The following is a 24,080-nucleotide window of genomic DNA, read 5'->3' on the forward strand; positions in this document are numbered from 1 at the left end:
CCTATGGCCCCCGGGCGGGGCTAATTTTGACACTAGAAACAAAATTTGAACAACTTTGGTAGAGTACCTATAGATATCATTTAACAAATATTAAAGCTCTAAGCCTTGTACCTTCAGATAAGATTTTTTGAGTTTTTTACTATTATGTATATATTGAAAATCAATGACCCCCGGGGCGCGGTCAATTTTGACCCCAGGGCTATAATTTGAACAATCTTGCTAGAAGTTCACTTCTCAATGTTTCATGCAAAATATCTAATCTTAAGCATTTGTCAATTGCTAGAAGAAATTTTTTAAAGTTTTACTATAAGTTTTTACTATATACATATAAGGAAAACAAATGACCCCCGGGGCGGGGCAGATTTTGACCCCAGGGCTATAATTTGAACAATCTTGGTAGAGGTCTTCTAGACAATGCCTTATGCAAAATATCTAAGCTCTAGGCCTTTTGGGTCTTTACAAGAAGGTATTTTAAGTTTTTACTATATGTACATATAGTGAAAATCAATGACCCCTGGGGCGGGGCCGATTTTGACCCCAGGGCTATAATTTGAACAATCTTGGTAGAGGTCTACCAGATAATGCCTTATGCAAAATATCTAAGCTCTAGGCCTTTTGGGTCTTTACAAGAAGATTTTTTAAATTTATTCTTATAATTCCTTTTGGTTGCCATGGCAACCAGATTTCTGCATGGAATGTAATTCTTTGAACAACTTTGGAAGCCCTTCACCCAAGGATCAATCCTGCCAAGTTTGGTTGAAATTGGACTAGTGGTTTTTCACAAGAAGATTTTTTAAGTTCACTATATAATCTATATAACACACACACACACAAACAAACACACACACACACACACACACACACACACAGAGGTGAATCGCTATATGCCACCGCATCGCAGATGCTGCGGTGGCATAAAAAGAACACGGATAAATATGCCTAAATTGATTTATCATCATTAAATGTGACTAAATTTGACACTGTTCAATATGTCTAAATTTAACATCATCATATATGACTGAATTTGACAATGATCAAAATGCCTAAATTTATCCTAATCACAAGCAAATATGAATAAAAAGGACATTCAAATTGCCTAAATTTATCATCATTAAATATAACTAAATCGGAGTATGATCAATATGCAAAAATATAACATCATTCAATATGACTAAATTAAACACCAATCAATGTGGCCTTAATTCAAATATGACTGAATTTGACACTCTTCAATATGCCTAAAACTTTAATCATTAAATATGACTAAATTTTTCTATAAATATAATTATATTTAACACCATAAAATATCAATCAATCAAACAACATAAAACATGTATATAACATAATATTACATCATTAAAAATGATAATTTGCCATTATTAATTGCGCATAAATAACCTAATTTTTCATGTGACTAAATTATTCATAATATGAAAGGATTAAATTGAATACCATCTTGGAATAAATTGAACACATCAGATGTGACTTCATTGATTAAATCATGAATAAATATGACTAAATAAAACATACCTGGACTTAAAATAGGGAAAACAAAATTTTTTTAATTGAATTCTAAATATAAACTTTAAAAATTTAACAACAATTGTACATTATTAATCATAATAAAAAGTAATTTGGAACACATTTCTACTTTTCATCACCTTAGTGCAGTAATGGCTTAACTCCTATTAGATTATACAAGAAAAAGTACAAAAAAAAAATAGTCCATTTTTTCAACATGCAATTGATATAAGTAGAATCGTAACATTATGAAAAATATTGAAAAAAAAACTAAATATTACAAACTTTAATTGAGCCAGATATTCGTTATAAATGAATAAAAAAAATCAGTAGTGACTTGACTTTAAATTTTGATTAAAACTCATTCAAAAATCTAAATTAATATGTTATTCTATTCTAGTAACTAGCAAAATATACAAATAATAACAAATGCTCATAAAAACTGAATAAGAAAGATAAAAATCATGAACAATTCTTTCTCAAGCAAGTATAAGATCTAGTTTAAAGGAGTTCAAACTAACTTCCAAAACCCTTAAGACATAAATTTGAACATCTTACAAAGATCTGATAAAGAGAAAAATCTGTAAAGGATATGAAAGAAATATACAAAACTTAAACTGAAAATCAATTTTTTAAAATTGCAATTCTTAGCCAAATTTAAGTTTAAAGTGTTTAAGCACTTTTCAGTCTTAGGTATTTTTTTAAAAATATTCTAGAAAAACAGAGTGAGAAAATGATCTGAAATTTTGCAATCCAGACTATTATTAAATGATACACAAATCTTGAAAAATCTGTCCCTTCATGTCAACAAAAAAGGCTTTTTCTCTAAGATATAAAATACAGGTAAGGTGACAAATTGAACAAATAAACAACAATGTTTCATAACAAATAACTATGTCCCTACAAGTAATCTCCCTTGAATCTTCTTGAAATTAACCCTAAACCTGCAGAATTTGTATAATGGAATTGCCCAGCTTTGAATTTGGACCAGCCAATTGAACTTTTAAGGGATTTCAATATAAAAATACAAACATTTTAGCTGCCAACAGTATAGGGCCAGGTCAAACTGCACAAATGTGAAAGCTGATTTGGCATTAAGCTGGTGGCAAAGGTTTATTATATTTGTTTCCATAAGGATATGGGATAACAAGGAGAACAAACTACATTGTGTTGTCGGAAAAACGTCAAAAGACTGCCATTTCACAGCAGTAACGCATCCCAAGGACCCTCAAAATTCACCAATTTAGGATTCCCATTCCTTTATGGTAATTTGGTGACTTTGGTTTAAATAAAACTTAATCTTATGTTTTATTTAGGCACTATTTCTATACAAAATACCATGTATACAGGCTCTACAGTTTTATTTCTAAGGTGGCTGTCCATGTAATAGAAGCCTACAACTGAAAATTATGAACAATTCATTATCGATAACAGTCACTGAAAATATGTTTCCACATGACCTGCCACCTCTTAAAATTGTCAATGGATTCCAAAAATCTCTCAAACATGGGAAAAAATTCCTCTCTGAAATTCCTAGGGAAACCCCCGCAGATGTGCAGCCTGGACTGGCTCTATACCAGTGGCAAAAGATACTCACTTACAATCCTAGCAGGCTAAAAATAACTGATACACAAAATACATGTTGTAAAATTTGTAGAACAAGGGAAGTAACTCTTATCATTTAAATATAAAATATTCTTTAATACTATAAATATAAAATATTACCATGTTAGGATGAACAGCAAGGGAAGTAACACTTATCACATAAATATAAAATAATTTTCAATACAGTAAATATAGAATATAACCATGCTGGAATGAACACATCCGTCAAGAACCAAAACATTTAAGTTCACAACATCATAAATCACAGCATGGTGAAAATAACAAAAATAAATTTAAAAGTGCAGTCAAAATTCAAACACATGAACAAATATATAAATTGTTAATATAAGCAAGCAAACTCTTTTTTCAAAATGCAAACCATAAAAAATTTAAGTATTGGGTTTAATATTTAATTAATAAACTTCATAATAATGTTAAAAAAAAACAGCTTTGGTTTACTTATCATAAATCGTTATAATTAACTATGAGGTAGATAGGGATATTTGGCAAATTTTTTCTATTATTTCCCTTTTTATCAGTTATTTTTTCCCCCAATTATTTCATTTATTATATACTTATAAATGAAATATTGAGAAATATTGATAAAATAAAATGCGTATTTTCATTTTCCGTATTTTTACTGTAAAAATTTATTTTTCACTGCAGTGAAACATATTTTCCGTATTTTCACTGGTGTCTTGCCGGACTACTTTCTTTTAAATTCTGCCAGTACACAAAATTTAAGGAAAAGTCTTTCAAATTTTAATGTCAAAAAAAGAAAAATGTATATAATAAACAGAAAATTCAAGTTTTTTCTATAAATACATGATTTATTTTCATCTTGTGGCATGAAAATTACCATATTTCACTCGTGGCTACCGCCACTCATGAAATATTTATTTTCATACCACTCGATGAAAATAAATCATGTATTTATAGAAAAAACTTAAATATCCTCTATTTAATATGCTATGATGTCTTTTATTTTGGCAGATTTGGATATTTACAAATGTAACTCAACAATAGACTTACTCCGGAATTAAGAATATTTAGGTTTTTTCCAGGTAATCCAGGTGTACATACAAAATTTTACAGTTAGAGCTTCGAAAAAAAAAAAGCTCAACAGATTGACCAATCTGTTGTGACTGGTAGTGCACTGTGAAGCTAAAAGTTTGTTAGTACTGGGGGATTAGCTCGGAAAAACCCACATTTTGCTAATTTCAGGATAACATCTATTTTCAAGTAAACCCTTTCTACTTATCTCCCTTTATATAACTTTATAAATTTTTTTTCAATGCAGAACATTTTAAAACTATCTTATAATGTGCACTTATTCCTAGTTGTCTTTAACTTTCACGCAGGCTTGGATATTTGCCTTAAAGGGAAGTAATCAAAATCCTGTATTCACTTCCCTCATTACATCCCTTTACAATGATTTACCATATTCACATGAAAAAACAACAGTCATTTTTATAAATATTTACAATAAATAAATATTTACAATAAATAAGCACACTACCTGATAAGACATCAGTATTGTTTTATATCTGATTAACAACATTATTCCAAGACAAGATAACTTTAAATCTTGCTAAAAATATTCACGATGTGGCAATAAAATAACTTCAATTATTAGCACCATGAGAATAAATTTTGTATTACTCAATATGTAAACTACAACATTTATTTTCATACTTTCTTGAAACTGAGTAATTAAAATTGAATAATTGAAGTTGAATAACTGAAACTAAAAAACTGAAACTGAATAAATGAACACAAAATAAATTGAAACTGAAAAACTTAAACTAAATGACTGAAACTGAAAAACTGAAACTAAATAAATTGAAACTTAAAAGACTATAACTGAATATTTGAAACTGAATAACTGAAACAGAATAACAATAAATCTAACAAAAACAGTAGCGCCCATCTAATAATGCCTTTTTCACAGTAAATATATTGTTATGTAAAACAATATAAAAAGTTAAATTACTGTTGTTATTGCTGTTGTTTTAAACATGAGACAAGCAACAATATGTATTCTACATGTATTACAAATAAAAAAGCAATCAAATTTGACTTAGCTAACAGACTAGCAACAAAATCGAGACAAAACAGGATTTCTTCTTTTTTTTCAAAAAATGAACTAGAAAGATAACATCTTTTAAAGTAATTTTCAGTTGTTTGGCTAGCATCATTTTGTGTTTTTATCTTCAGAAGCAATTCTCATTTTTAATGATCAATGTTGTACAACATACTCAGTTTGTTTGATTATTTTTTTTCATTAACTTTTTGGGGTTGGGTTTTAAGTCCCACTTACACTATACAGGTCATATGGACTTTTTTAAAGCTTTGTTAGTAGAGAGAGACACCAGGTGCCTCTCCATGCATTTTTTCATACACTAAAAGGTAACAAAAAATGTATCTGAATAAACCAGTATACCAGCCATGACCTACATGTAGTATGAAAGAAATGTCTTGCAAAGGAAAGAGCCTTGCAAAGTGGAAGCCCCATATAGTGAATAATGAATCATTTTGCCTATATATGGAAAACTTCTGGATATATAAGCTTAAGGCTGTTTTAAGAGTGAATTTTCAATATTTGTGGAAAATCCAACTTATATAACTCTGTCCACAAATTTCAATGAAAAAGCTATAACTTATTTTGGTGCGTAACGTAAAAATATGCAAGAAAAAATATAAGATAAAAAGCCTAATTACTAAATCCTCACTATGCATCAATACAGCAAGTGGTACCCGGCATCAATTAAACATCCTTTGCATGTCTAAGAGCCAGTGGTTCCCGGCATCAATTAAACATCCTTTGCATGTCTAAGAGCCAGTGGTACCCGGCATCAATTAAACATCCTTTGCATGTCTAAGAGCCAGTGGTTCCCGGCATCAATTAAACATCCTTTGCATGTCTAAGAGCCAGTGGTTCCCGGCATCAATTAAAACATCCTTTGCATGTCTAAGAGGCAGTGGTTCCCGGCATCAATTAAAACATCCTTTGCATGTCTAAGAGGCAGTGGTTCCCGGCATCAATTAAACATCCTTTGCATGTCTAAGAGCCAGTGGTACCCAGCATCAATTAAACATCCTTTGCATGTCTAAGAGGCAGTGGTTCCCGGCATCAATTAAACATCCGTTGAATGTCTATGAGCCAGTGCTTCCCAGCATCAATTAGACAGTGGTTCCCTGTCAGCTGGACCCCATTCCCGCAGTACAACCATAGCAGTGGTTATCCACGGTAATTTCTGCTCCCTCTAAGTCAGAACACGATTCTATGTCATATATAGTTCTCTTACCTTGAAAAAAGAGTAGATAAAAAATTTACTAGTTTTAAAGATATATTATGCTCATCTTTGGGTAAAATATTTTTATCTAAGAAATATATTGAAATCCATGAAATTCTTACTGAATATGTTTAATTTGAATAAAATAATGAATAAACTATATATGGGAAGCTGTGTTCCCTATTACATGTCAAGTAAGAATGGTCCTTTCTTGAGAAGGCTGCCAGTTTTTTTTTAAATGACGTTATATATTCATATTGTGACCACCTATAGTGTGTAGAGTTCAAAACATTACATAGCTACTTAAAATGAAGTTGGCAAATGTTTATTTTATACATACAAAGAGACTGTGTAGCAATAATCAATTTTTTCAAAAATAAAATTTGAGCATAGTATATCTTTAATGAATACCAAGGTTTATCATGTTTATATACTGGTATTTCTTTACATACCATGGTTTATTTAATAGTATACCATGGTATTTCATTACATACATGTACCATGGTTTATTTATTGGTATACCACGGGTATTTTTATACAAACAATGGTTTATCTAGTAAAGATATATATGATGGTTTATCTAAATGCATACCATAATTTAGCTAAATACCTCCCATGTTTTTTACACTTGAGACAATATCATTTAAGATTTAAACTTTTCCTGCAGAAATAAAGACTATCTGTCTGAGATAATGCAAGACAGAAATGTAACTAAAGAAATTTATGAATAAATAATTGATATTAAACAGGCAATGTAAACACTAAATAACTGACTGACTTTTATAAAAGTGCATTGCAGGGGTGGGCCAATCACTATTGTTGTAAGAACTTGGGCAGGCCCTTTAGCTTTTTTTATTTCGAAATCAATTTGTTTCTCTGTATATTTACATTTATACATGTATATTAGCAATTAAAAAAATGTTTAAATATAAAATTGCATTAATAACATTAACTCTTAGCTTACTGGCAGGTACAGAATCTACCAATGTGACCAGTGCCCACCAAGATCAGTGGGCATGTCCTAGTTGTTCTTGGATCATGGTCTGCATTGTTCATTATTTAGTTAGTACATATATTTACATTTTCCATCAAAACAATGTGGTGGCTGAATTGTGTTATGGTGAATTCAAAGTGGCCTACGGTCATGATCTGGAGGTTAAACTACAAACACCACCATCATGTTAAGAGTTTCTTTCAGCTTTATATTCAATTTACAATATTTTAATATTTTCAAGCACAAAGAATAGGCCCGAACCTGAATCTGCTATCCTTAGGTCCAACTGCTGATTAAAGTCACAATCGTACAAATCTCCGTTCCAGTTCACGCTCAAGTGGTTACGACACATTGAACTGTCGACAGTATCCAGGTTATAGTTCCGTACCAACAGTTCCATGTAGTCATTTAACTCATTTCTGTAAGTAAATAATATTCTTAAGTTACATGAGGTAAATGTATGAGTGATCAGGACCTGGCCTTAAAACTTATCTCAGAGTTCTGTCTCAAATCACAGGATTTTCATTGGTCAGTGTACATTGTGTGCCAGTTTCTGACCAATCAAATACCTGAGATCTGAGTTTGAGCTAAGAACATTTCTTTATAACCTCATGCCGAGGGCTTTTTTTTGCACAAATATGGGTCCTTCCTTTAGTTTTTGGGAAAAAATAATATCATGGTATTTTTGCAAAAGAGGAAGAAAAAAAATTTGATGCAAACTGAACTTTAGAGGAAAAACTACCTGGTGTTAAAGAATTTTCTAGAAGGGAAGCAGCCTACAAACGGTCCCTGGTTTAGGATGAAAAACATTTCTGTGGACTAAAATAAATTGGGGTTCAATGGCAATCGGCTGTAAATTTTCATCAAAATAATCAAAGTTTTGCCATTCTGTTTGAACCACATAAAGTAAGTCTTCCTTGAATTTAGCTTTTAACCAAAATGCCTTGAGAAAATTCAAGAATACATTACAACCTTAAAATTAATGGCATCTTAATTGCTTTAATATTGAAACTTTAGATAAACTGAGATTCACCTTCTGTATAAAAAGTCAGCAAATCTTTTTATAGGCATATTGGTGACTGTAAACAATCTGTTGAAACATATTCCAAACACTGATTGCAACTCTTCCTTGTATTTGTCTTCCAGAGCCTGTTGTGGTGGAGGTAAAAATGCACCTGAAAGGATAGATCTTGTTCGTTCACAGGATAGTTCTTGTAATATACATGTAGTTAGTAAAAAGTGATCTCTTACAAAACTGGGTGATTTTCTTTGAAATGTAATTTACTTTAACTGTTTTCAACATATTTGAAAAGGGCAAAACTTAAGCTCCAATAAATTGCTTCTATATATGACCAAAGATAAAATACAGTGTAACACAAGCATGGAGGCCCTCTGTACAGCAATAACCTAAGGACCGTCTGTAGAGCAATAGCCTCAGGCCCTCTGTAGAGCAATAACCTCAGACCCTCTGTAGAGCATTTACCTCAGACCCTCTGTAGAGCAATAACCTCAGGTCCTCTGTTGAGCAATAATCTTAGGTCCTCTGTTGAGCAATAACCTTAGTTCCTCTGTAAAGCAATAACATCAGGTCCTCTGTAGAGCATTAACCTCAGACCCTCTGTAGAGCAATAACCTCAGGCCCTCTGTAGAGCAATAATCTCAGACCCTCTGTAGAGCATTAACCTCAGGCCCTCTGTAGAGCAATAATCTCAGGTCCTCTGTTGAGCAATAACCTTAGGTCCTCTGTAAAGCTATAACCTCAGGTTCTCTGTAGAGCAATGGCCTAAGGGCCCTCTGTTGAGCAATGGCCTCAGCTCCAATAAATTGCTTCTATATATGACCAAAGATAAAATACAGTGTAACACAAGCATGGAGGCCCTCTGTACAGCAATAACCTAAGGACCGTCTGTAGAGCAATAGCCTCAGGCCTCTGTAGAGCAATAACCTCAGACCCTCTGTAGAGCATTAACCTCAGGCCCTCTGTAGAGCAATAATCTCAGGTCCTCTGTTGAGCAATAACCTTAGGTCCTCTGTAAAGCAATAACCTCAGGTCCTCTGTAGAGCAATGGCCTAAGGGCCCTCTGTTGAGCAATGGCCTCAGCTCCAATAAATTGCTTCTATATATGACCAAAGATAAAATACAGTGTAACACAAGCATGGAGGCCCTCTGTACAGCAATAACCTAAGGACCGTCTGTAGAGCAATAGCCTCAGGCCCTCTGTAGAGCAATAACCTCAGACCCTCTGTAGAGCATTAACCTCAGGCCCTCTGTAGAGCTATAACCTCAGCTCCTCTGTAGAGCAACAATCTCAGACCCTCTGTAGAGCAAAACCTCAGGCCCTCTGTAGAGCAATAACCTCAGGCCCTCTGTAGAGCAATAATCTTAGGTCCTCTGTTGAGCAATAACCTTAGTTCCTCTGTAAAGCAATAACCTCAGGTCCTCTGTAGAGCAATGGCCTAAGGGCCCTCTGTTGAGCAATGGCCTCATGCTAGGGGCCCACTGTAGGGCAATAACCTCAGGAATTCTTTAGGGCAATAACAGAATGAATCATTTCCAAAGCAACACATAATAAATTAAGCCTCTCCCCAGTAGAGCCACAATCAAAACCTTTTTGTACCAAAGTTTATACTGTACTGCACACAGACAAAAATTGTGTTATGGCAACATATATATTAAACAGCTGTATTTCAATCTAAAACTCCTTTGTTTCTCTCTTACCTAGTGGATTATAGACAAGATCTAGATGCAGTCCTGTTCCAGGCTTCCCGTAGCCAGCCTCATTTAACATGAGCAATGCGTGTATACTTCTGTCAAACACTCCACTACCTCGCTGGGTGTTTACATTCTTAGCACTATAACACGGCAGAGATGCTGCAACATGCAGTTCATTGTCAGCAAAGAATTGAACTGTATCCTCCTGACCTAGAGAAACAAAAAAAAATAACTTTTGTCATATTTGAAAAAAAATAAATAAAAGGACTGCAGGCTCTATGCTTAACTATTACATGTATCAAGTGTTCTCCCTAAAGAGCCAGTGAAAATATTTTGAGAGAAGCAAGTAGTTTAGTACTGCCGTGTAAATTTTAAAACAATTTTATATATCATGGTTCAGCAAATTCAGATGGCAATATATATATATCTACAGCTAGGGATTTCAATGATTTATAGAGAGCACAGACTATTTGGTACATGCATTTCATAACCTACAATTGCAGTCTAAACTAAAGGCATTTTATAGATCTTAAGCTGAGATGTTTTCAGGGCTGAACTACTTAAGAAAGAAGAGTTCATACAGGTTCATAATAAATCATACAGCTTCTATCCCTGAGTGGTTAGGGTCTTTGACTTGCCCCACACAGCTGTGGGATTGAATACCACCATAGACTTTGGATTTATTCATGTGAGGAAGCTATCAAATAGCTTACAGAATACAGAGCGTCAGTGTTGTAATCATGTTGTATGTAGGTTTATACTTTTGAATTCTAAAAATATGTTAATACCTGGTTCTAGCAATGAGGTTAGATTGCTCCTAACTATCACAGATTTGTTAAGCTGCCTTCCGGCAACAGCGAGATGTCGGAATTCATCATTCAGTTCCGGTGCTCCACCTGTTTGCGATTTAAAATAAATACAAATTTTAAAGTTATTTTAGTTTGACCCTTAAAAATTATTCTTAATTTTAACAGCAGTCAATAATGCAATTCTTCTAAAACTGGCATATTGCTTGATTTATACATGTTACAGAGTAAAATTATCTCCATAGTTTTAACATTTTATTAAAATTTCATAAAATAATGATTTACAATAATTCTAAATTAATGTTACTGACTGTACAGTAATATTCAAAAAATATATACATGTATGTACATGTAGCACTAATCAACAAGATAAACAACTAACACAAGTATCATTTATCATAAAGTTTAGAAAAAATATGAGAAAACAATTCCTAATCCTCAATTTGTAGGCAATTAGGCAATACCTGTGATATCAAGGGTGTGAACATTGGGACTATTTTTCAGCACATGAATACATCTTTCCGCTGTCTGCTTATTCATCATTTCCTTCCTCCTTGGTGAAGATTCAACATGACAATGGTTACACGCCTGATTACAGTACAGCCCTATATTCACTTGCATCAACTCTACTGTATTCTTCCTCAGAATCTTGTCTTGTACTGGAAACAAGTAAAGGAAATACTTTCAGGAGAGAAGATTTGTTTTATATACATCAAACAATATTTGCTTTAATCTGTAACAAAGGGCAATAACTCTGAATAGAAAACAGATATATTAGAACATTAAGGGCAATAACTCAGAACAGAAACAGACATATTAGAACACTAAAGGCAATAACTCTGAACAGAAACAGACAAATTAGAACACACAAGGCAATAACTCTGAATAGAAACAGACAAATTAGAACACAAAAGGCAATAACTCTGAATAGAAACAGACAAATTAGAACATTAAAGGCTATAACTATGAACAAAAACAAACATACCAGAACATTAAGGGCAATAACTTTTAACAGAAACAGACATACTAGAATATTCAGGGCAATAACTTTGAACAGAAACAGACAAACTAGAAGATTAAAGTCAATTGCTGTGAACAGAAACGGACATACTAGAACATTAAGGGAAATAACTCTGAATAGAAACAAACATATTAGAACATTAAGGGCAATAACTCTGAACAGAAATAGACATACTAAAACATTAAGGGCAATAACTCTGAACAAAAACAAACAAACATATTAGAACATTAAGGGCAATAACTCTGAACAGAAACAGACAGACAAATGGTATTGTCTAGATTTAAAGATGGACAAGTCCATTTAAGATATTTAAAGCATGGTAAGGATTTTATCATTTATATTATTTACAGTTTTTCTCAGAAGACTTTAAAACTCACGATTTCCTTTGAAATGCTGCTTTAAACTTTCAAGCTTAAATGGACCCAACATTTCTTTTGAACCATCCATGTAGGGGACAAGAGTGACTTAAAACATAGTAACCTTAACCACTTGAAAATGGATTTGTTGTAAAAAATATGTTAAAGTAATTTAAGTGCCAGTCAAATAAACTAAATTTAGACTTTTATGATAAATACAAATATACATGTATAATAATACCCTCTATTCCTTGCTCTAACTTTTTTTCTTTCCAAAATTCCAGGAAATCGGGTATTCCAATATAATCTAAAGCTCTTTGCCTTTTCTTCCTTTCCTCCCTAGTTAGTTTCTTTTGCCCTAATCTTTTCAGTTCAGCTGCTGTAATCTTGAACTCTTCATTTTCATCCATTTCTTTTAATGTATCTGGGATAAGTGAAGTCTGAAATTTAAAGTGAATCAATGTTAACTAATGTTTAGATAATACAGAATTTATATAAGTTTAATAAATTGAGTAATAACTTACATGTATATAGGCTTATAGACACACTCTGAACCAACCAGTTCATATTATGTCAGAATGTGTGTGACCTTTTTCTTGCTCAGAGTGGCGGCGTGGCTGAGAGTGATTAATGCTTCAAACTAGTATTCTAAGGATTGCTGACCGTGTTGGTTCAAACCCTATCAGGTGCAAATCGTTGTTTCCTTGGGCAAGAAACTTAACTCTACATTATTGTTTTGGGGGATATCAATGTCACAGGGTAAGACAAATGTGCAGCCTGACTGCAACTCCGGACCCAGGATCCTCGTAATACCGAACAGCGGCTCTACCGACTGGGCTATCAAACCATTTACTCACTATCTCCCCTAAATAGTGAACAGTTCTGAACCATGAAATACTCCCCCGCTATATTGAATTTCTGATGGGTACAGAGAACAATGTGATATACCATCACGGTTCCCCATTGGGTGCCAAATGTCACAAGGTGAGAAAAATGTGCAGCCTGACCGGGACTTGAACCTGGGACCCTAGGAATACCATAATGCAGCTCTACGGACCGAGCTATCCTGCCGCTTACACACTACCTCCCCTAAATAGTGATTAGTTCTGAACCGTGACTTGAAGATGAAAAAAAGTCAGCCAACGGTATAGCCCTAGGCCAGACTTCACAGATCTTGATGTGCAGGCTGGCCAGGCTATATACTGGTGGCAACGCAGGGCGGCCAGTCTCTTTCGGTTCCAGCAGTGAAAGGGTTAAATTAGTATCATGATATTTGATTAGCTCTTTATCTTATTCTGATAGAACATTCACTTTAATACCTTTGTTCTGGCTTTCAAATCTAACAGGCCTTTCCATTTATCCTTATCATGGCCTGGGCCTGATGATGCTGGCTTGGCAACTGGTCTGTTTAATTTGTGCTCATGTACATTTATATCTGTATTGTAGTCTGGCAAATCTGGGGAACTCTTTGTACTCCATTTTCTCATTAGACATAATGTGCTTGAATTTTGTGACAAGCGTATTTGGCCTATTGATGATGAGATCTTATGTCTTGCAAAATGCATTTCTCCAAGAATTTGTAAACATAAGAGTTAGCTCCCTTTTAGTCGTATGCCTATCAAAAGTCAATAAAATATTTTTATTTCGTAAGCATTAAACCATCACTTGTAGTCCCGTTTGTATTTCGATATTAATGCTAATATTCCCTTCAACCAAACATGAGTGACACTCCCTGTGAATCTTGACAAACTCGAAAATAAACTTGCAATCCGATTTCCGTACTATGCTTTGTGTATGACGTCATCAGTTCGTGTGTTCGGAAAAGTCTTCAAAGCTTGTTTGTATTTTACAATTTTCTCCTTTATTATTTTAGTTTTGTACGTTGTTTTATACGTTTTTTTTAAACGCAATTTATGAATATCGTGAATCTTTACAGTACTTAATGTTTAACATGAAAACTATACAAGATACTGACATCTTTGTACTTGCATACAATTCGGATATCTTCAATTCGGACTGAAATTGACAAGGCAGCTACTGAGCCTAGGGCACTAGCTATATTGTTGTATACTGTATATGTTTTATCATAATACTATTGAAAGAAGTCAATACTAAACTTTCCTTAGGTTTATCAATATCCGACATGAAAAGAATTTTAAATGATATCTCATTAAAAATATCTCGCTTTTCAGTTTTAACTTGTTATTCTTGATTTATTTTATAATTATAGAAGTGTTTATGGTTTATTTTAGAAACTGATTCAGAAGACAAATCGGCATGCCTTGAAATGATGATATATTCTGTCTCAGAACAGTGAAAACAGAGTGACAAAAATGAAAGGGAAAGGTAAAGGGGCCCAGGACAAGGAGTGTCCGTTGATGTTCCCTGACTTAGAAATTGTTGATCATGTGAAACAATGTCCAAGATATACAACTAGTAAGTATGAATCATTATAATTTATATGTGTCATGGTTCAGAACTGTTCACTTTATAGGGGAGATAGTGTTTAAGCAGCCAGATAGCTCAGTCGGTAGACCCTAGAGCTGTGGTTCAGTATTAAGAGGATCCTGGGTTCGAGTCCCAGTCAGGCAGCATGTTTTCGCACCATGTGACAAATGCTTAATTCTTAGTTTCTTTTCAGGTTTGTTTAAAGGCTGTTAACTGGCTATGTTTAAAAATTGCAAACTTCATTCACTTTCTGCTGATTTCCCGTCTTTAATGCACACATAGGTTTCATTCACTTTCTGCTGATTTCCCGTCTTTAATGCATACATAGGTTTCATTCACTTTCTGCTGATTTCCCGTCTTTAATGCACACATAGGTTTCATTCACTTTCTGCTGATTTCCCGTCTTTAATGCACACATAGGTTTCATTCACTTTCTGCTGATTTCCCGTCTTTAATGCACACATAGGTTTCATTCACTTTCTGCTGATTTCCGTCTTTAATGCACACATAGGTTTCATTCACTTTCTGCTGATTTCCCATCTTTAATGCACACATAGGTTTCATGCATTTTCTGCTGATTTCCCGTCTTTAATGCACACATAGGTTTCATTCACTTCCTGCTGATTTCCCGTCTTTAATGCACACATAGGTTTCATTCACTTCCTGCTGATTTCCCATCTTTAATGCACACATAGGTTTCATTTACTTCCTGCTGATTTCTCGTCTTTAATGCACACATAGGTTTCATTCACTTCCTGCTGATTTCCCATCTTTAATGCACACATAGGTTTCATTCACTTTCTGCTGATTTCCCGTCTTTAATGCACACATAGGTTTTTATTGAGAATAGGAATTTCTTACAAATTTTACGATAGCTTAATAATATAATTATATACATTGTATGGTAGGTCAGGAATTTTAAATAAAATAAGGACTAGGGGGACATCAAGATTAATATTTAAAGTAGACAGCCATAGGTATAGATAATAGAGCTTGGTAGACTGCACAGCTGTGCAGGCTGATCCTGGTCTATACTGGTGACATAGCCTATGATAGGTCAATCATTTTCTGTTCCAGCAGGGAGATGGTTAGTGGGCAAGACTGATAATTTATCAGTGTTTTACAGTCAACTTTTGAAACTATTATCCACTGAAGAGTTTGATTGAAATTTGGTTGATATCTTTTAATTTAAAGTTAATTTGACAAATTTTATGATAGCTTAATAATATAATTATATATATTGTATTAAATAAAATAATTTATGTATTGATTAAAAAGTAAATTTTTAAAGATAGTGACTACTTACAATGTACCAAATACTGAATAACTCAAGACAATATTCAGACAACTTTATCACACTTTAGTTTAAAACTAAAACTTAAAGTGATCTGAATAAAAGTTGTATTTCTGTTTTAGTTTTGGGGCGGGCTGAAGGGGAAACTATTGGTCTGGAAGAGTTGGACGTGATTCAGGGAGATTTGGAGACGCTGTTAGCAAATGCAGGAAAGAGACTGAAGGTTTTGGAAAATGAGATGCAACTACTGACAAATTGGCAGGAAAAGTCTGGAGAAATTAAACCTGTTGGGAAAGTGAAAGGTGGAAAAGTGGTATGTTCACATTGATAAGTAAAAGAGTCATCTCATATTATAATATGATATCAATATAAATATTATGTGTTACTACTGTCTTTCTTTTCATTATATGGGCTTTTGTACCAGGCACAGTTCAGAACTGTTCACTATTTATGGGAGGAGCTGTGTAAGCAGCTGGATAGCACAGTCAGAAGAGTGACTGGAATGGTAATCCAGGTTTAAATCCTGGTCAGGCTTGACATTTTTCTCACTCTATGACATACCTGTAAAATAAAGTCCTTTTGCTATTGCAACTTTTATTTCCTGGCTGAATTTGTGAAATGAATTTGTTATGCTTTGAATTTAAAACAGTCAAAATTCATATGATTTTAACATTGAAATAAAAAAAAAGAGCTACCAACATTATAGCCCCTGGTCATACAGAAACCTAATCACTTTTAGTTCCAGGAGGGGTAAATGTTAAGATATTTTGCTGTAGATATTATTTCAGTATTTATCGTACCTATGTTGTAGAATCAGCTAATGTTCTCTTTTATTCCAGCAACCAGAAACACCAAGTAAAAGAAGTAAAATAGCAGATGATAAACCTAGCAAGAAATTTAAAGAGACCAGTGGAAAGGCATCAACTGTGACCTCTGCTGGCAAATTGAAGACAAAACTGTCTCAGGTATTCAGTGCATACAATCTGACTAAAGTTCAGATCTACTTACATTTCTTACATGTAGATCTGATTACCATCATGTATGTTTCACCTTCATTGTGATTCGGATTTCCTGATAAGGCTATTTTATAGCCATGCAAGCAAACTGGTTTTTACAGATAGGCATTAGAAAAAGTATCGAAATATATCGTTGTCCATGGAAGTTAAACAAATTGTTGATTTTTGATAGAAAAAAAAATTATTACAAGTAATTTGAAACAACTAGACTAAAAATGATAGACTCAATTTTTAACGGGCAAGATTGTTTTGCCAGTTTATCTGCAAGTTATATGGAAAACGCAGTTTTTGTTCTCTCAAAATCATGAAAATTACCTCCTCAGTATGGACCTTTCCGGTTTTTCGTAGCGAAACATTTAGCCACACCTTTTCCATTCATTGCTAGGTCAACTGCTTACAAACAGTATCACAAACATAAGCACGTGTTCTTTTGTGCAAACCAGGTCAACCAGTGACTATGTATTGTCTCACTGTAGCGATTGGATAACAAGTTAGTCAATTTACATAAAACTGTAAACACCGGAAAGGTCCATTGGATTTCCAGCAGTTAAAATAAGAAAACGCATCTCTTTCAAAATTGTGAAATATTTTTGTTTTGCAAAAAAAATATTTGTTTCTTTTATTATAACATTACCTAGGTAAAACCACCGGATCATGTAGATCACTTAGAACCGAACCCAATCGAAATCCCCAAACTCCCGAAGAATAATGCTGTGAACAAATTCTGGACGTCCGTAGAACCTTATTGTGCGGACATCACAAATGATGACATGAAATTTCTTGAAGAAATTATCAGATCTCATGAAGATGACGCGGACTATTTTAAAGTGCCGTCTCTTGGCATGCATTACACGGAGAAGTGGGCGGAAGAAGATTTGATTGAAGAGCAGAAACAAGGTACATGGGAATATGTTCTGATTAAAGTGACAGGCTTTTTGTATTGATAGTAGTTCGTTATTTGTTTTGTAGATCTAACAGTCATAATAACTGTTTGTCTGACCAACTTTTAATATTTTTAATTTTCATCTTGATATCCCTAAAATTGATAATGCACAGTTCCAAAAATTAAACTGGACAAGTCCATTTGATAAATTCAGGAGGGTATGGTTTAAGTTAATGACTAAAAATATGAACATGTAAATACAAGCAACCATCCAAGCAGAGCTAGACTTTATTCTTGAAAGTGGCCCGGGCACCAAAACTAATAAGATACGCTTAAGACAATTTAATAATGCTATGTATACATCCGCAACATATCCGCAAATACCCTGAAAATGTTGATGAATATAATGATGACGACGACAATAATGATGATGATTATGATGATGATAGTGATGATGATGATGATGATGATGATGATGATGATGATGATGATGATGATGATGATGATGATGATGATGATGATGATGATGATGATGATGATGATGATGATGATGATGATGATGATGATGATGATGATGATGATGATGATGATAGTGATGATGATGATGATGATGATGATGATGATGATGATGATGATGATGATGATGATGATGATGATGATGATGATGATAGTGATGATGATGATGATGATTATGATGATAGTGATGATAGTGATGATGTTTAAAGTAGACTGCCAGCAGTATAATGTCTAGTTAGACTGCACAGCTGTGCAGGCTGACCTTGGTCTATACTGATGACAAAGACTTATCATTTCCATTCCAGCAGGGTGAGGGTTAGTGGGCAAGACTGATAGTTTATCACAGTGATTTATAGTCACCTTTTGAAACTATTATCAGCTTAAGATTTTGGTTGAAATATGGTTGTTATCTTTTAATTAAAAGTTAATCTGAACTTCTGAAGGTGATTCATTTATGTATAAATAATAAGTTGCATTATTTTTCAGGTGCAAAGATCAGTGATAAAAGAAATGGAGTTGCTGATACCAATGGTGCAACAACCTTGCTAAAATCTGCCGAAGTTGGGTAAGTTTGGACAATTTAAACCAAATTTTCCTCTTAAAAGCCTGTATGTTGTAATTAAGGATGTAACAACACTTCTAAAACAATTTCCATACATCCAAGAATATGTTAAATATCTACTGCAAATGTTTATACGCATTATAAGTACATGTAATCATTAGAATATATGCAGTTATTTCTTATTGAAAAATTTGGCTTAGACTTTATCGAAAATAAATTTCTAATAATCTCTCTTTATTTATATGAAATGTAAATTTGGCAATATCTTTACAAATAATGCTTTTTGGAACTTACAGTATTGATAAATCTTCATTTGAATATTTATGATATACAACCATAAAAAAATTGAGCCGTAGGTTCTTTAAACAATTTCACAGTATCTTTAAAGGCACATTAAGCCTCAGATATGAATAAATTTTTCATTCTGTAGAAAAAGGGTAATGTGTTTAATGATGTAACAATGGATATGGTACATATGAGATATGAAGTAAATTGTGCTGAATATAATAATCTGTCATAAAGGAAGCACAGTGGTACATGTCACAAACACTTCGGATGTGGATCTCCAAATGCCTTAAAATCCAAATAAAATGTATATTTGTTAATCCCGACACATATACTTTTCATATATTATAATATATGTCAAAACATCTTAATATAAGCTGTTTTGAAAAAAATTTATATTGCAACTAATTTACTTCTATTATATAGTATCCCAAGTGTCTGTGGTACATGTTTGTATTTTGATTTCCATACATAAAAACTAAATTACTATAACTGAACTAATTGCCAAAAACTAAAAAGGAGCAAAAGACTGTTCGCCCATCTTGCCAGTTAGTAATTTAGTAACATTTTGGAAACTGTAAAAAGAAACCAAAATGTTTTATAAACACAAAACAGAACATATGTACATTGTCAACGTTTGAATATGGACACATGAAAGTATGAACAGAATGAATACAAAAAAGTATGGACTACTTTGAAAATTGGTGAATTGTGTTGTTGGACCACCAAACCCCCCCCCTGCAAAATTAAACAAAGGGGAAAAGCATTAAATCCTATCTAAAGTTTATATACTGAAATACTTATTTGATATATAGGCTACATGATGAGTCACCTTTTGGACCCCTTACACAGAGACTTGTATCAGCCCTTATAGAAGAAAATATAATGACACCTATCGATGATGAAATGGACGATGTTTACCCGGAAGATGGTATGTATTTAAAGAACCTGTATGTTGTAATTTAGGATGTAACCTACAGTCCAGAGAAGTTTTATAATATGTACATTATATGTTATTTTGGTTTATGAGTGATATATGTGGATATATTACCTGCCAAGATTTTATATCACCCGAGCCGTTAGGCAAGGGTGATATTTTATCTTGACAGGTAATATATCCACATATATCACTCCAAAACCAAAATAATAATTTTATTACCCTTCCCTTGCTGAGTTTAGACGATTTTTAAAAAAAAATCATTGCTGTTTCAAATGAAACGTCAAAATAAGATTCCCTTTAGGGTACCCCTTCATCACAACATGACATCACTTAAATACATGACGTATTTTTTTCAGTACCTTACGAATGTTAACAAAAGAAAAGGAGTAGTCTGTTGAACGCACTTTTTTGTAATTAAAATCAAGCTTTCATGAGGTCATATTTGTTTTCAATACTGATGAGAATATGTATCATTACTCTCCTTTGGTAAAGATTTATTATTTGACAGTTAAAATGTGCTTGTATATCAGAATTTACACCGCGTAAAATCGAACCGTACGCGCATTGCCACAGCGCATGTTGTTTACAACGTGGGGTACTTAACGGGGTAATTTAGTGTGTGTATATTACCCGTCTGGCTCGGTTATATCAATTTCTTTCGGGTGATCAATATCCAATCAAAAAGGCGGAAAAAATCTGGAAGGGTAATAAAATTATTCTTCTAAAACAATTACCAAACCAAATGTTACATATGTACAGCAAATGTTCATGTCCATTATAATTAAACATTAAAATTAATACATTCATTCTTTATTGAAATAAAACTTCCTTAGACTTTATTGAAAATAAATTTCTAATAACCTCCCTTTATTTACATGAAATGTTAAATTCGGTATGCTTTTTGAAACTTACAGTATTGATAAATCTTCATTTGAGCATAAGATTTATGATATAAAACCATAATAAAATTTCCATTACACTAAATACAGGATCTTTAAAATATTTACAATTGAAGATGGAATGTTAATTAAATGTATGCTTATGACTACCCTGAGCTTGGCACCACCTATTATGTTAATTGTTAAAACAACTGCTGGAAATGGTTCAGGATACAGACATACATGCCATAACGTCCCGGATGTCCGGGATTGTCCCAGAAATAAGGTATCTTTCCCAGAGGTGTCCCGGAGATGATTTATGTCATGTATGGTACAGGGCTGGTACATTTTATAATAAAAGGGGCATACTAAAGCTAGTATGCTGTTAAATGTCAAAACAAGTTTATTTTCATAAGTTTCTATAGGTTAAGTCAAGTGATAAAAATATTGTCACATTAGTTGTCATATAATATAAAATTTTATTAACTTTGTCCAAATAAATATAAAGCTGACCAGTTGTTTGAGGCTTGCTTTATTACAATTTAATTGAACTTGTTTAATAAAATTTTATATATTATGGCAACTCATGTGTGATGATACTTTTAACATGCTCTTGGATTATTTATTTTTCATTTAAGCATAATTATTACAATTGTTGTTTTTTACATTCCATCTGCTTTTCGGTTTGTCCCACTGTTCTTGCTTCATTAACTCTCTCAGAGTTCCAAAAGATTATTATGAACTAGAATAACAACAAATTGTTTTATGAACTAGAATAACAACAAATTGTTTTATGAACTAAAATAACGACAAATTGATTGATGAACTTTCAGAATCCCTCAACGAGTCTGCAGCTATTTCACCAAAAGAATTAGCCAAACAGCTGAACCTTGGTAATCCCTCCCACCTTGAGAAAAGAATAAAGAGAGAGCTTGAAGAACAGGGTACTGTATTTACTCAGTTATAGGACATAATTTGTTTCCTTCTATTATAAGGATCATACTATACACCTAGTCTTATAAGGGGGATGAAGAAAGTCCTTGGAAAAAGTAACTATTAAAACAAGTTTGTGTTAAGAGGGTTAAACTTACCACCTTAAGTTTTAATACTAATTAATTTGATTATTACTTTCAACAACATTTAAAATGATGACATTTGAAATTTAAACGATGGCATTTGAAATTGGACATCTTATATTGGATTGAATGATAAAAATCTTAAATCTGATTTGCAGCAAAAATGGATACTCCTTACTTAGTTTGATATGATATGGTTTTATTATCTTGGAAATGTTTTATTGGAAAGAAAAGGATATTTGATATTACATGGGTATAAAATTAAGCGAATACTTCTTAGAACGTAAAGTGTACTTTCTATACTTTCTTTACCATACAGTATCTTAAGAATGTCTCTACCATACTGTTTTATACAGGAATTTTAGATTTTGAAGAGGATGATGAAGATGATGAAAATGACGAGATTTTACGGGAACTTCGAGCGAAACAGGCGGAACTAAAATCTGTGTGTCAACATAATTTACTAGCAACTAAAAAACTTTACAAGTTAGCAAAGGATGAAATGGCCAAACAAGAACTGAAAAGAAAGCTGGCTCTATCCGACTCAGAGGTATGGGGTTTTGATAGATTGAAAATTGGGTTTACAGATTTTTATAATGGCATAATCAAAGTAAATGCTGTAGTCATAGAAAGTTATGATTTTTTAATCGTAACAGATTGGTTTATGAAATGGTGATGACTCTGTGATTGACTAATAAATGAAAAAAAATTGTTCCAAGGATCATTAAATACTGTTAAAACTTGATTAAATCATTGTATTAACGTAATCAGTAAATATACCTGAAAGAAATGCTGTTATTGAGGGTTGTTTTTGTTTATTTGGTTAAGATCCCATCATTCCTACAAGTTTTAATACTTATATTGTATATAAAATTCATATGCAGTATAGGTCTAATTCTTTTGTTTTGGCTTGTGCAGATCAATTGTTAGGTAGGAATAGGTGGAGGAAGACTATCACTCTTTGGCATAATTGTTGATTAAGGTTTTCACCTGTCACTTCATAAATCTATACATGTTGAAGATATTCAATTAAGCTTCACTTATGTTAATTTCAGTTAAAAACCTCTCACTATGTATTTTTTTCGGTGCATGGTTCATAATTGTACTTAACTGATCGATATACATAACCTAAGTATAAACATTGACTTAGTTATTCCCCTTTATTAACCAGGGAAATGTATGCAAGCTTATTTTCTGCAACTACTGATTGAATTCATTTGAAATTTCACACTGTTCATAATTGCGATAATTTATGTTTTGATTAAATACATGTAACAAATTATTCCCTTCAGGTGATGGATGCCTATCGTAAAGTACAACTAACGAAACAGAAGAAGAAAACACCGACGAAGAAAGAGAGAGATGCAGTGATAAAAGCTCTGAAAGACAGGGAAGTCTTAATGAAACAGATTGATATTAATGTATGATGAGATTAAGTAGATGACTTCTTGAATTGGTCTGGCGAAGAAAAACCAGTGTTTCATCATGTGGTGTTACCATGAAGAAAACGAAAATATGAGCCTTCAGACCTGAAGAAAAGTATTGTTTCTTTACAAGTCAAGGAGTTAAGATAATGTACAACATGGTTTGAAGGTGAAAAAGTTAATTTGTAATTTTCTTGGTGGAAAAAAGAGGAAGGTGCCAAATATTAATTGAATTATTATATAGAGCTGAAAGTTATCTTACTATTGGTATGCGTTAAATGTTAATGAGAAGTAAAAGATTGGGTGAAAAGTCATTATGAATAAGATGTTTGAAAACACCTCTAATTTATCACAGATGTCTGGGGTGAAGGTTAAAAAGCCAGTAGCTCTATCACTTGTCAGTGAACTGTGTATGCAATTTATATTTTATGTAATAGAAAGAGGGT

The 24,080-nt window shown here is 33.0% G+C and overlaps 2 protein-coding genes across 3 annotated transcripts; one reads left to right on the forward strand and one right to left on the reverse strand.

Moving 5' to 3' along the window:
* Positions 1 to 4,952: 4,952 nt before the first annotated feature.
* On the reverse strand, positions 4,953 to 13,890 carry LOC132733287 (uncharacterized). The gene is made up of 8 exons (XM_060719942.1): positions 13,632 to 13,890; positions 12,554 to 12,752; positions 11,400 to 11,594; positions 10,918 to 11,025; positions 10,136 to 10,339; positions 8,450 to 8,591; positions 7,678 to 7,835; positions 4,953 to 6,434 (listed from the first exon to the last, which is right to left on the reverse strand). The coding sequence occupies exons 1-8, from the start codon at positions 13,875 to 13,877 to the stop codon at positions 6,328 to 6,330; spliced, it is 1,359 nt and encodes a 452-aa protein (XP_060575925.1). The 5' UTR covers positions 13,878 to 13,890; the 3' UTR covers positions 4,953 to 6,327.
* A 143-nt stretch (positions 13,891 to 14,033) lies between these two features.
* On the forward strand, positions 14,034 to 23,764 carry LOC132733373 (transcriptional adapter 3-B-like). Of its 2 annotated transcripts, none has more exons than XM_060720054.1 (10): positions 14,034 to 14,149; positions 14,565 to 14,748; positions 16,177 to 16,367; positions 16,894 to 17,019; positions 17,709 to 17,967; positions 18,956 to 19,034; positions 20,132 to 20,247; positions 21,968 to 22,078; positions 22,567 to 22,760; positions 23,503 to 23,764. In XM_060720054.1, exons 2-10 carry the CDS (start codon positions 14,646 to 14,648, stop codon positions 23,635 to 23,637), a joined length of 1,314 nt encoding a protein of 437 aa, XP_060576037.1. In that variant the 5' UTR covers positions 14,034 to 14,149; positions 14,565 to 14,645; the 3' UTR covers positions 23,638 to 23,764. The 2 variants fall into 2 exon arrangements, with proteins under 2 accessions (XP_060576037.1, XP_060576102.1); XM_060720119.1 differs by having other exon boundaries at positions 14,135 to 14,153.
* Positions 23,765 to 24,080: the final 316 nt, after the last annotated feature.

The sequence above is a fragment of the Ruditapes philippinarum genome, unplaced genomic scaffold (genome assembly GCF_026571515.1).
Source record: "Ruditapes philippinarum isolate M1 unplaced genomic scaffold, ASM2657151v2 ctg998_1_1_1_1, whole genome shotgun sequence".
NCBI classification, from domain to species: domain Eukaryota; kingdom Metazoa; phylum Mollusca; class Bivalvia; order Venerida; family Veneridae; genus Ruditapes; species Ruditapes philippinarum.

What these genes read in the sequence shown, in the direction of transcription:
- LOC132733287 (XM_060719942.1), bottom strand. Translation starts at nt 13,877, where the DNA reads ATGCATTTTGCAAGACATAAGATCTCATCATCAATAGGCCAAATACGC. An exon ending in ATTTGAAAGCCAGAACAAAG is followed by an intron (nt 12,753 to 13,631) that starts GTATTAAAGTGA and finishes TTTAAATTTCAG; the next exon opens with ACTTCACTTATCCCAGATAC. An exon ending in AACCTCATTGCTAGAACCAG is followed by an intron (nt 10,340 to 10,917) that starts GTATTAACATAT and finishes TTGTTTCTCTAG; the next exon opens with GTCAGGAGGATACAGTTCAA.
- LOC132733373 (XM_060720054.1), top strand. Translation starts at nt 14,646, where the DNA reads ATGAAAGGGAAAGGTAAAGGGGCCCAGGACAAGGAGTGTCCGTTGATG. An exon ending in GATTGAAGAGCAGAAACAAG is followed by an intron (nt 17,968 to 18,955) that starts GTACATGGGAAT and finishes ATTATTTTTCAG; the next exon opens with GTGCAAAGATCAGTGATAAA. An exon ending in CTAAAATCTGCCGAAGTTGG is followed by an intron (nt 19,035 to 20,131) that starts GTAAGTTTGGAC and finishes TTTGATATATAG; the next exon opens with GCTACATGATGAGTCACCTT.